Genomic DNA, 13,679 nt, shown 5'->3' on the forward strand with positions numbered 1-13,679 from the left:
ATCTTCACATACAAAAAGGGGAATAAATCCCGTTCAATTCTTGCATAAAAAAAAGTCAATATCATAACTAAGAAAACAATATATAATAAATCACACTTGTCATACTTTGTTCTTGATCATAATTCTTCACCATCATCAAACACATCATAATTATCATCATTCTTCACCATCATAAGACATGTCATCATCATTATCATCAGTCACATCATCGTTACTATTAGCCGCAATATCTTCATGAACTTCATCTCTAGTATATGGCTTCGGCCGAAAGTTTAAGCTTTCCATCAATTGTTTTACCATATCACGAAGTTCATCATTTTCCCTTCTCATTTCTTCCCTTTCAATTTTCAGTTCTTCAATTTCATGTCTTTGCACCCATTCAGTTGACGCGGAACCTGAACCACGGTAATTTCACCTGCCTGCAAATAAAGAAGATTCACTCCCAAGACCATATATGTGTCCTTTCCTTGTTCCTGCAACCTCAATCCACACATCTATTTCCTTTGGTGGCGGAGTTCCTTGCAAAGATGCTTGTTGGGTTAATTCTTCCAATCTACATTTATACTTTTCCTATTGACACAAATATGAAGCTACTTAATATTTTAAAATTAAGTAAAATACAATGAAATCAACATGAAAAAAAAATACTATTTAAAGTTGAGAACTCGTTACATAGACATGTTCCGATCAACCCAAGTCTTATTCTTGCGATGTTGGTGTGTGTAAACAAACAAATCTACAGGAGCGGGGGGAGTGCCATTCAGTTCCGTCTATAACAAAACAAAGAATATGAATTAGAACTATCAGCCAAACTTTTCAACTCCTAAAAATTAGTTATGATCAGTATCTTCTACCCAAATTCTCATGGTTGTCATTGCACATTTCTCAGAATAATATATATATACAATTAGTTATAGTTGATAGACTAGAATATTATTGTCATTAAGCATAATTATTTTTGTATATATAGACACTTAACCATATCAATGAGACACAACAAAAATCATTTTCCAATAGAATATTATTTCCTTCAGTATTCCCTTTTCTATTATTTCCTGTCATTATTCCCTTTTCTATTATGGTATCACGAGTATTTTCTTTCCACGCGTGACCTACAAAAACAAATTGCAGCGCAGCCTCTTCTTGCTCACCCAAAGCCGCCGCCTCCTCCCTTGCACCGCCCACTGCCGTGCAAGCGTCTACCTGAGCCGCTCCATTCATAGCCGCTCTCTTACACCCGCGCCAGCTCTCACTGTCCGCGCCGACTAACCCAAAACGCGCCGACCACGATCTGTTCGCACCAGCACCGCCGTGCCGTTTTCCATCACCGCACAAGCCGTTCATCAATACTGGTTCTGTTCTGTTCTGCTCGCAAAACACAGCAACAACATCACTGTATTGGATTTACGTTTTCTCTAAGTTTGAATTTTCTCAGTTTCGCACAAATACGGTATTTGTCTCGCAGAAACAGAGATATAAAAACGGTTGTTTTATTGTGTCCTATTTTTCTACCGGTTCACAAAACACAGCAAGTCCCTCTTTGTTTTCACATCGGTCGACATGTCTTCTGCTCCTGCCGCTGCATCCACAACCTCTGCCGTCATCTCCACATCTGTCTCTTCAGCAAAAACAGATTTTCATCCTGCCCTTGCCGTCACCAACATCAAACATAGCATTCCCTTTGTACTGGAGCTGGAGAAGGATCACTACAACATGTGGGCCGAATTATTTGAGGTTCATGCTCGTGCCCACAAGGTTATTCATCACATCATTCCTCAACCCGGCAAAGAGAAGCCTGCCTCCACTGATGCTAGTTTTGAAATGTGGACAATTCTTGATTCAACGGTTCTTCAATGGATTTATTCCACTATCTCATTTGATCTCCTTACCACCATTATGGAAAAAGGATCAACTGCCATGGCTACCTGGAACCGTTTGGCCAACATATTTGAGGACAATCAAAACTCCCGTGCTGTTGCGCTTGAACAAGATTTTTCCTCCACTCGTATGGAAGATTTTCCTAACGTCTCTGCATATTGTCAACGACTCAAGCAACTATCTGATCAACTGAAGAACGTTGGAGCACCCGTCAGCGAACACCGACTGGTCCTTCAAATAGTATCCGGATTGTCTGAGCCGTATCGTGGGGTTGCCACCGTGATTCGCCAACAGAAAACTTTACCCTCATTTCTTGAGGCTCGCTCCATGCTCACCTTGGAGGAATCTGGTTTGGCCAAAATGCATAGCACTAGCTCACCCACTGTCTTGCATACTGCCATGCCACGAGACACAGATGACTCCTCCCAGCAGCGTTCCAACCGACGACAGGACAACCGTTCTGGTTCAGGCCGCAACCGCAACAATCAAAGTCGCACCAGAGGGCGCGGACAGCGCGGTGGTTCTAGGTCTAACGGTCCCTCTTGGTCCTCTCAACCATGGCAGCAACTCCAACATCCCTCTTGGTCTCCTTGGGGATGGGTCCCACCTCCATGGGGTGTGCCTCCTTGCCCATATCCTACATCTCAGTGGACACAACCCACCGGTACTCCGAGGCAACCAGGTATCCTAGGTCAACGTCCACAGGCTCACGTTGCTACGCCTTCACCAACCCCCACTGACATTGCAGCTGCCATGCACACCATGTCTCTTAATCCGCCGGACAACACATGGTACATGGACACTGGAGCCACCTCCCACACAACGGCATCTCAAGGTAATCTCACGTCTTATTCTAATTTGAGTCATTTAAATCAGAAACTGATTGTCGGTAGTGGACAAGGTATTCCAATTCAAGGGTCTGGTCACACAACCCTACCTACATCTGACAAACACAAACACTTAGACCTTAAACATGTTTTACACACACCACAAATTATTAAGAATTTGATTTCTGTGCGACAACTCACTACTGAAAATAATGTTTCTGTTTCATTTGATCCATTTGGTTTCTCGGTATTTGACTTTCAGACGGGTACCCCTCTCATGAGATGTAATAGCTTTGGTGATCTATATCCCGTCACCTCTGCCTCTCACTTTGCTGGTCTCTCTTCCGGTCTCTGGCACAGCCGCCTCGGCCATCCAAGTTCTTCTACTTTGGAGTCTCTTCATAAAAATAAGTTCATTAGTGGTGAACATTTAAGTTCTAAGACTATTTGTAATTCTTGTGTGTTTGGCAAACATATTAAGTTGCCTTTTGATTCATCCAAAAATGTTACTTTAATGCCTTTTGATATTTTACATAGTGATATATGGACATCACCGATTTTAAGTTCTTCTGGTCATCGATATTATATTTTATTCTTGGATGATTATTCTGATTTTTTGTGGACGTTTCCTATAAGTAACAAATCTCAGGCTTTTGAAATGTTCACTTCTCTTTCTAATCAAATTCGCACGCAATTTTCTCAAACCGTGAAATGTTTTCAATGTGATAATGGACGTGAATACAACAATACATTATTTCATAAATATTGTGTTGATAATGGTCTTATTTTCCGTTTCTCTTGCCCTCACACGTCATCTCAAAATGGCAAAGCGGAACGTAAAATACGCACCATTAATAACATGATTCGCACTCTTCTCGCCCATTCTTCTGTTCCTCCATCATTTTGGCATCATGCCCTTCAAATGGCTACTTATCTTCTTAATATCCTTCCTCGAAAGAATTTGTCAAATCATTCTCCTACTCAACTTTTGTATCATCGTGATCCTTCCTACACACATCTTCGTGTTTTTGGTTGTCTGTGTTATCCATTGTTTCCATCCACAACCATTAACAAATTGCAACCACGCTCAACACCATGTGTCTTCTTAGGGTATCCCACTAATCACCGAGGCTACAAATGTTTCGATTTATCGCAAAGAAAGATCATCATCTCCCGACATGTCATATTTGATGAGACAAAATTCCCCTTTGCTCATATGTCTTCCCAACCTCTCACCACCTATGACCATTTCACTGATGACCTGCACCCATCATTAGTCCATCAATGGACCAATCCCACTTTGCAATCTCCTCTTGATGACCTCCCTAGTTCGTCACCTCCTGTACCTAACCCCCCGTCTACCTCACCAGCCAGACCACATAATCCTTCTCATACCTCATCCAACACCACAATATCATCTTCCCTCCCTACGAGTACACCCGATACCTCCCCACCACCTACACCACTGGCCCAACCTGCACCCCCTACTCGGACTATGGCGACCCGTAGTATGCAGGGTATCTACAAACCTAGAAAACTCTTTAACCTTTCCGTTACCATTGATGATCCGACCATTTCACCTCTTCCCAAAAACCCCAAACTAGCCCTCTCAGATCCTAATTGGAAAGCCGCAATGCAGTCTGAATTTAATGCTCTAATTAAAAATAATACGTGGGATCTGGTCCCCCGACCTTGTGATGTTAATATTATTCGGTGTATGTGGATTTTTCGTCATAAAAAGAAATCTAATGGTTGTTTTGAGCGTTACAAAGCTCGTCTTGTAGGTGATGGCAGGTCACAGATTGCAGGTGTGGATTGTGATGAGACGTTTAGTCCTGTAGTAAAACCGGCGACTATTCGCACTGTTCTCACGATTGCTCTCTCTAAATCCTGGCATATTCATCAGTTAGATGTCCAGAATGCATTTCTGCATGGTGACCTTCACGAGACAGTCTACATGCATCAACCACTCGGTTTTCGTGATCCTCATCACCCAGATTATGTGTGCCGCTTGCGAAAATCACTCTATGGTTTGAAGCAAGCGCCTCGTGCTTGGTACCAGCGTTTTGCTGACTTTGTCTCCACCATTGGATTTGAGCACAGCACTTCAGATCACTCACTCTTCATCTATCGACATGGCTCTAACTTGGCTTACATCTTGCTATATGTTGATGACATCATCCTTATCACCTCCACCCATGACCTTCGAAAATCCATCATGACACTACTTGCATCTGAGTTTGCTATGAAGGATCTGGGACCGCTGAGTTACTTCCTAGGTATTGCCGTAACTAGACATGCTAGTGGACTCTTCCTTAGTCAGAGTACTTATGCTGGTGAAATTATTGCTCGCGCAGGCATGGCCTCGTGCAAACCATCTGCCACTCCAGTTGACACCAAGCAAAAGCTCGGTACCTCCGCCGGCACTCCGTATGATGATCCCACCTTATACCGGAGTCTCGCAGGAGCCTTGCAGTATCTTACCTTCACCCGCCCTGACATTTCTTATGCTGTTCAACAGGTATGTCTTCACATGCATGCTCCTTGTACCGACCACATGCTTGCCCTCAAGCGCATCCTGCGTTATATTCAGGGAACCCTACACTATGGTTTGCATCTCTATCCATCCCCTATTGAGAAACTTGTCTCTTATACTGATGCGGATTGGGGGGGCTGCCCTGACACCCGCCGTTCTACCTCCGGCTATTGTGTGTTTCTCGGTGACAACCTCATTTCCTGGTCTTCCAAGAGACAACCCACACTTTCTCGCTCGAGTGCAGAAGCTGAGTACAGAGGTGTTGCTAATGTGGTTTCTGAATCTTGTTGGCTTCGCAACCTTCTCTTGGAGCTTCATTTTCCACTATCTCAAGCTACGTTGGTATATTGTGATAATGTTAGTGCCATCTACCTTTCTGGTAACCCAGTACAACATCAGCGTACTAAACACATTGAGATGGACATTCACTTTGTTCGGGAAAAGGTCGCCCGTGGCCAGGCACGCGTCCTTCATGTTCCTTCCCGTCACCAAATTGCTGACATCTTCACCAAAGGCCTACCTCGTGTTCTATTTAATGATTTCCGGACCAATCTAAGCGTCCGCGAACCTCCCGCTTCGACTGAGGGGGTGTGATAGACTAGAATATTATTGTCATTAAGCATAATTATTTTTGTAATTATTTGTAATTACTTTCATTAAAGTCTGTCATTATTCATAGGTTTGATTAACCTATTATTATTGTATATATAGACACTTAACCATATCAATGAGACACAACAAAAATCATTTTCCAATAGAATATTATTTCCTTCAGTATTCCCTTTTCTATTATTTCCTGTCATTATTCCCTTTTCTATTAATAGTTATTTTTACTTTATAAGATTATACCAGTGGGAGTATATTAAAATTTAAAACAGAACTCCTCGTTGTCAGACACATTTAATTAATTTACTAATGAAATTTGATCTAAATAATACTTTATCATATCATAAATCTGACTGATTCTTGGACAAAATAATATGGGACCTCCTCCTTATACACCTAGACTTCATTCTTTTCAAAGAAGATAAAGTCTGCTATAACAAAAAAAAATAGTAGTAATAAAAGAAAAATCAAATTCAGATATTTATGTGGCTATTAAGAAAATTCCTACTAGTTTCTTTCTTTCTTAGCAAAAAATAAAAAATCTCAGTTAGTTCTGTAACTTCTAAACAGTACTGAAAAATAAACTAATTGTGCAGTCCTATTGGCTTCTTTCATCATTAAGTGTTTCTGACTACTTCTTTGGAATCATTGCTTTCATGCTTCACGCTTAAAACAACATCATGATCTTAGAATATCCATTCTCATTAACAACATAATAAACTAATTTAAAATAGAATTTCCAGCAGAAACACACATAATCACAAAAATTTAACACACCATATTTATATAAACAAAATAAATTAACTTTACCAAATTAGCTCTATGTTGCGATGTGGTGATAGAGCCACAAGTGTGAACGGGCTTTGAAAAACCTCCACAGTCAGATGCTCGATTTGTTTTCGCCTGTATACTTTTCTTTTTAAATCCTGAAGTTCTTCAATGCTCACATAATGGATCCCACGCATTCTGGTCAATCCAATCTGGTCTTTTCTTTGCGACACGAGCTTTGTTTAAGTTATTTTTCATTATTACTGCACCTCGCCTTTCAAAGTTCTTTCTAGCCAATGCATCATCCGGTGGACAAAAATTGAACCTTGCCTGTGTGTGTATATATATAATCAGAGGGTTAGACAAAAAGCAAGCCTAAACAAACAGAATGACTGACACAAGAACCGACCACTTATTTTTTTGGATCACAAGACACACACACATACCTCTAGACACAACAGAGTGAATGAAAGTAAGGTGACATACAAGTTTTATGAATTAAGACAAGTCACAGGCTCATATAAATGATACAATAGAATGTAAATCCATTGGTACAAGTGATTGATTCTCAAACACTTATTTTATATATCATTTTTATTCATCATTTCAAAATTAGAAAAATACCTTAAAGTCTTGAAACCACAATTTCCTTGTTTTACGTGGTATCTTTTTCCATGAGTTCCATGGCTTACTATAATTACTCCTCATGATATCTCCAATTGCACTAGCTGCAGCATATGAAGGCAAAAATCTACAAACAATACATAATAATTAATGATAATTAGTTAAGAAATTTATATAGTATATGAAAAGAACTGAAAAAAATATATATAAATATATATATACCCTTGTAACTCGAGGGTTAAAGTTTGTTTTCCATCACTATTTTGTGTCTCAGATGGGTCGACATTTTCACTTAATATTGGGGTTTCTGCTCCATCAGAATCATAAGGTTGTGAATTAGATGGTGATGCTACATGAGGAAGAGGGACATTAGATGTCCTAGCAGAAGCAACACGAGGAACATCATGAGCTACATGAGAAGGAGGGACATTAGATGTCCTAGCAGATGCACCATGAGAAACATCATGAGGACCTGGGACATTAGATGTCCCAACAGATGCGACTTGAGCAGGATGGACATTAGATGACCTACGAAGAGGTGCACCACTAGACGTGTTTGAAGAGGGTGCACTATGAGCAGGATTTCTAACATTCAATGTCCTATGAGGTGTCATACGAGCAGGTGCATCTTGAGATGTCATATGAGGAGATGTCATTTGTGGAGTTGAATGTTTGGGATGTGTGGATTTATGAGTCTTGGAATCTTTTACTTTTTCTTTAACTTTATCTTTACCTGCCATCTGCAATTAGTAAGAAAAAATATTAGAATTGTTTATAGAATAAATTAATAAACTATAAGCCAAAAAATATAACAGATGAATGTAAAGGGACAAACAAACAAATAGAAGGATGGAAAGTGCAAATAAAGAAGTTTTTAATAATAATAATAATAATAATAATAATAATAATAATAATGAGTATGTAGGACTGATTGCTGCTGAAACAGCGAATTTGCCTCTATTAATAATAATAATAATAATATTACAATATTTACTAATCACTAATTAGGGTGTAGCAGATCCGGCAGGTCGAACCAATTGATGGGTTAAAACACACAGATAGTAAAAGAAAAGGGAATAGATGTATTTGGAATGGCAAATGTAACATTTGTATAAGCTTATATTTTGTAGCATGTATGATTAAGCATGGACCCCCCCCCCCCTCCCCCCCCCCCTTCAGTTTATGCGTATATATATGCATTCAATCAGTTTAGTTTCAAAATTGCATTCAATCAGTTGAGTTTCAAAATTCTAACAGAAATTCTTTCTTAACCTGAAATTGGTATTTCAGGACTGATTTTTGTGATTGAGTCTCGGATATTACACACGCAAAAAATGTTTAAAATAGATGATTGAAAACCCACTTTCAAACTTCTTGTTGAAATGTGATGAAAATTTCTAGAAGATACTTGTTACATTGTAAAGCTAGAAATTTCTAAATTATTGTATTATCTAGTAATGTGTATGAACTATCTAGTAATGTGTATAAAGCCTATAAATAGGCACTTCAACCATGTAATTGAGCAATCCAAGAAATCAATAACATTTTCTCCTATAAGCTCTTAGTCCATATTCCAATATTTCTTTCATCACACAATTATTCTAACTTTCTTTTAACCAAGCTTCTAATACTACTCTATAGCAACCTTTCAACTACTAACACTACTTACTATAAACCCACTTCACTTTCAATCTTCTTACTATAAACCCACTTTCACTTCCATTCATATCTATTTAAGGTTCTGCATTAATCTTAATCATACTCTCTGTCTCCTCTATTATTTCTTACACCTTCATATTTTTTTTTTTAAATTACTCACAATGGCAATTTGGAAGTGTTTTTTCATTATTTTATCAGCACTCCTTGTATCCCTTTTACTGCTCATCTTTGTTGTTTATCGAATCTTTGCTTATAAACCATCCAAACCTCAATTCATGTTAACAAAAATTAGCATCCATAGATTGAGCCTTTCTGGAACAATCATGGACTCATAAATAATAATAAATTTACGTTCAATAAATCCAAATAGAAAAGTATGCATAAATTATAATAAATTTCAAATTTATGCAAGTTACAATGATCAAAACATAGCGGAATCAACTGCGCCACCGTGCAGTCAAGGAGAACGAGAAATAGATTTCTTCTCTTCTTCTTTAAGTGGGAAAGGTGTTAGTGTCCCACCTTCAGTCGGTCCTGATTTGACTCCAGCTTATACGGATGGAAGTTTGAGCTTGAGAATCATAGCTGTCGGAAGATTTCGATGGAAACTTGCTATTTGGAAGTCAGGTATATATGACATCAAAGTGATCTGTGGTGCTGTTGCTTCTTTTCAAAAATAGGAGCTCTGTAAATGTACTACCTTTGACTCCATTAAAGCGTTGTACCACTTTCCTCCATTAAATAGATTTTTAATTTTGGTTTTTTAAATAATGTACAAGGATTGGAGTTTTGCCTCCTTTGTAACTCTGTTTATCATTCAATATAATTACTTATGGTTCAGTTGGTATATTTTTTAATATGATTTTATATGCAAACTGTCTTTACATGGTCCAATAATCAGGAAATAGATCACTAATTAATGGATCAAGTACAAGCAGTAAGAAATAAGGAAATAGTTCACTAATGAAATTACTCAAATATTATATTAGTGTATTTTGACACCTCATTTTACACGCGCACGCATACGCACGCACGCACGCACTACTCTATAGCAACCTTTCAACTACTAACGCTTCTTACTATAAACCCACTTCACTTTCAATCTTCTTACTATAAACCCACTTTCACTTCCATTCATATCTATTTTAAGGTTCTGCATTAATCTTAATCATACTCTCTGTCTCCTCTATTATTTCTTACTCCTTCATATTTTTTTTTTTTTTTAAATTACTCACAATGGCAATTTGGAAGCGTTTTTTCATTATTTTATCAGCACTCCTTGTATCCCTTTTACTGCTCATCTTTGTTGTTTATCTAATCTTTGCTTATATACCATCCAAACCTCATTTCATGTTAACAAAAATTAGCATCCATAGATTGAGCCTTTCTGGAACAATCATGGACTCATAAATAATAATAAATTTACTTTCAATAAATCCAAATAGAAAAGTATGCATAAATTATAATAATTTTCAAATTTATGCAAGTTACAATGATCAAAACATAGCGGAATCGACTGCGCCACCGTGCAGTCAAGGAGAACAAGAAATAGATTTCTTCTCTTCTTCTTTAAGTGGGAAAGCTGTTAGTGTCCCACCTTCAGTCGGTCCTGATTTGACTCGAGCTCATACAAATGGAAGTTTTGAGCTTGAGAATCATAGCTGTCGAAAGATTTCGATGGAAACTTGCTATTTGGAAGTCAGGTATATATGACATCAAAGTGATCTGTGATGTTGTTGCTTCTTTTCAAAATAGGAGCTCTGTAAATGTACTACCTTTGACTCCATTAAAGCATTGTACCACTTTCCTCCATTAAATAGATTTTTAATTTTGGTTTTTTAAATAATGTACAAGGATTGGAGTTTTGCCTCCTTTGTAACTCTATTTATCTTTCAATATAATTACTTATGGTTCAGTTGGTATATTTTTTAATATGATTTTATATGCAAACTGTCTTTACATGGTCCAATAATCAGGAAATAGATCACTAATTAATGGATCAAGTACAAGCCGTAAGAAATAAGGAAATAGATCACTAATGAAATTACTCAAATATTATATTATTGTATTTTGACACCTCATTTTACACGCGCATGCATACGCACGCACGCACAGATAGTAAAAGAAAAGGGAATAGATGTATTTGGAATGGCAAATATAACATTTGTATAAGCTTATATTTTGTAGCATGTATGATTAAGCATGGACCCCCCCCCCCCCCCCGTTCACTTTATGCGTATATATATGCATTCAATCAGTTGAGTTTCAAAATTCTAACGGAAATTCTTTCTTAACCTGAAATTGGTATTTCAGGACTGATTTTTGTGATTGAGTCTCGGATATTACACACGCAAAAAATGTTTAAAATAGATGATTGAAAACCCACTTTCAAACTTCTTGTTGAAATGTGATGAAAATTTCTAGAAGATACTTGTTACATTGTAAAGCTAGAAATTTCTAAATTATTGTATTATCTAGTAATGTGTATCAACTATCTAGTAATGTGTATAAAGCCTATAAATAGGCACTTCAACCATGTAATTGAGCAATCCAAGAAATCAATAACATTTTCTCCTATAAGCTCTTAGTCCATATTCCAATATTTCATTCATCACACAATTATTCTAACTTTCTTTTAACCAAGCTTCTAATACTACTCTATAGCAACCTTTCAACTACTAACACTTCTTACTATAAACCCACTTCACTTTCAATCTTCTTACTATAAACCCACTTTCACTTCCATTCATATCTATTTTAAGGTTCTGCATTAATCTTAATCATACTCTCTGTCTCCTCTATTATTTCTTACTCCTTCATATTTTTATTTTTTTTAAATTACTCACAATGGCAATTTGGAAGCGTTTTTTCATTATTTTATCAGCACTCCTTGTATCCCTTTTGTAACACTCAAACCCATTATTTATATATTTCTACCTTAGTAAAATCTTTTTCAAAATACGCAACGGAAAATCACATTTAATTTATTGAATGTCGGTTCGAGTATTACACTCCTCTACCAAAATAATACTAATGTAGTTAATTAGTAAAAATACTTGTTTATACAAATGTTAAATCAACTAATGTATTTATTAGCTATACAAAACAACCTAGATAAGGAGACTCTATATACATATAAAACCCCTTTTTCCCGTGTCACAATCAGAGCGGAGCTTCACCGACGACTCGACATCGAATACCACAAAATCCTGTAAAATCTGGACCCCCAACGGTCCAGCACATAACACATAAAAGAGAGTTAGATAACATACTCAAAATATACAAGTGTAAGTAAATGGTACTTAAACACTTCTTCATAAAAACATGCATAATCATACATTATACATATACATCACCATCATTCATGCATATTCATATATCATGCATATACTTCATTTATCACCTAATCAATCATCCACAAAATACACCAAATATATAGTTTCACGTCGTCTCGGACAATACCAAAACATCAACAAATACATTGTTCAGATTATGGTCATGACAGACCCTGCGTTGTTCATTTTATAGTCATGACGGACTCTGCTCCTCACATACGGATTAACAATCAACATTTACCAAGTATGTGTCAAACATCATTATCATAAAATGCACACATAATCCCTAATGCAATCTAATGCTTCACATTCATGCTATGTCCTCTAGACACCTCTAATGCATGTGGTACCATCGTCTTTATCAGAGTATTTCACCTCTGATATCCGTCTTTATCAAACAAATATAGTTCGATATCCTTCTTTATTGGACAAGCCAATATCCCTAAATATTCATGATGCATGCACTCAAAACTCATGAATATATTCATCAACAATTTTGGCATATAGCCCGTCAACAATAACGTGGAACACTATCCAACGTCCGTCTTTATTAAGATAATCAATACCTTAATATCCGTCTTTATTAGAATAACATAATTCTAATATCCTTCTTTATTAAGTTGATTAACACCTTAATATACTTCATTTATACTTCATACATGATTAACAATCGTTATAAACATCAACAAGCATCAACAATCATGTAAGAATAAGACACTGATTGAAAATACATGCAAAGGAAGATAGCAGATGAAAAATTGGTGAAATCTGCAGTATTTCCGCCTGGGGCGGAAATATTTACGTTTGGGGCGGAAGTTTACGCCTGAGGCGGAAAAGTTTACGCCTGAGGCGGAAAAACTTCTGAAAGGTTGGCTGCTCACTGATCTGCCGTTTCAGGCGGAAATTATTGTGCCTGAGGCGGAAAAACATGCGTTTTCTACACAAAAACGCCCAAAAATCCCATTTTTCATGTTATAAACCCCAAATAAGTTTATATTCAAGCATAACGAGCATATCTAAACACAAAAGGACGGTTCATTTCTCAGATCTACATCATAAACATCGAAAAAGTAAAGATTGACACTTTTTCATCAAAACTCTCAAGAACACAAAGTTCTTGAGTTTAATCCATTAGAAAACTCGTTTTAACCATTATTTCCGTTCGTTAATCATGTTACAAGCATGTTAAACATATTAAGAACCTTAGGAACGATTTCCATCAAGAAAATCCATTCCAATCTAAAACGAAAATGGGGTGGAGGAAGTTCGGGTGAGGAGAAATCGACATTCTCCCCTTCCTCGAGTCACCCACGAATATGAAATCTACTCTCTTACCTGGATTCGAAGAAAACACGACGAAGCTCTCGAATCTCTAGCTCTCCCCTTGCCCTAGCTCTTCAAGCTCTCTCTTCTCTTCTCTCAAGAACATAAGAACATGAGAAAAAT

The 13,679-nt window shown here is 37.2% G+C and overlaps 1 protein-coding gene across 1 annotated transcript; it reads right to left on the reverse strand.

The window, feature by feature from the left end:
• Positions 1-681: 681 nt before the first annotated feature.
• LOC123918458 lies at positions 682-8,071 on the reverse strand. Its single transcript, XM_045970519.1, has 4 exons — positions 7,462-8,071; positions 7,240-7,366; positions 6,658-6,945; positions 682-770 (listed from the first exon to the last, which is right to left on the reverse strand). The coding sequence occupies exons 1-3, from the start codon at positions 7,977-7,979 to the stop codon at positions 6,784-6,786; spliced, it is 807 nt and encodes a 268-aa protein (XP_045826475.1). The 5' UTR covers positions 7,980-8,071; the 3' UTR covers positions 682-770; positions 6,658-6,783.
• Positions 8,072-13,679: the final 5,608 nt, after the last annotated feature.

Source organism: Trifolium pratense, linkage group LG3 (assembly GCF_020283565.1).
Source record: "Trifolium pratense cultivar HEN17-A07 linkage group LG3, ARS_RC_1.1, whole genome shotgun sequence".
Taxonomy (NCBI): domain Eukaryota; kingdom Viridiplantae; phylum Streptophyta; class Magnoliopsida; order Fabales; family Fabaceae; genus Trifolium; species Trifolium pratense.

Bases quoted from the DNA above. Each gene is read 5' to 3' on its own strand.
- LOC123918458 (XM_045970519.1), bottom strand. From the start codon at position 7,979: ATGGCAGGTAAAGATAAAGTTAAAGAAAAAGTAAAAGATTCCAAGACT. The intron at 7,367-7,461 runs GTATATATATAT...TATTGTTTGTAG, and splicing joins TTAACCCTCGAGTTACAAGG to ATTTTTGCCTTCATATGCTG. The intron at 6,946-7,239 runs GTATTTTTCTAA...ATACACACACAG, and splicing joins TGTGGTTTCAAGACTTTAAG to GCAAGGTTCAATTTTTGTCC.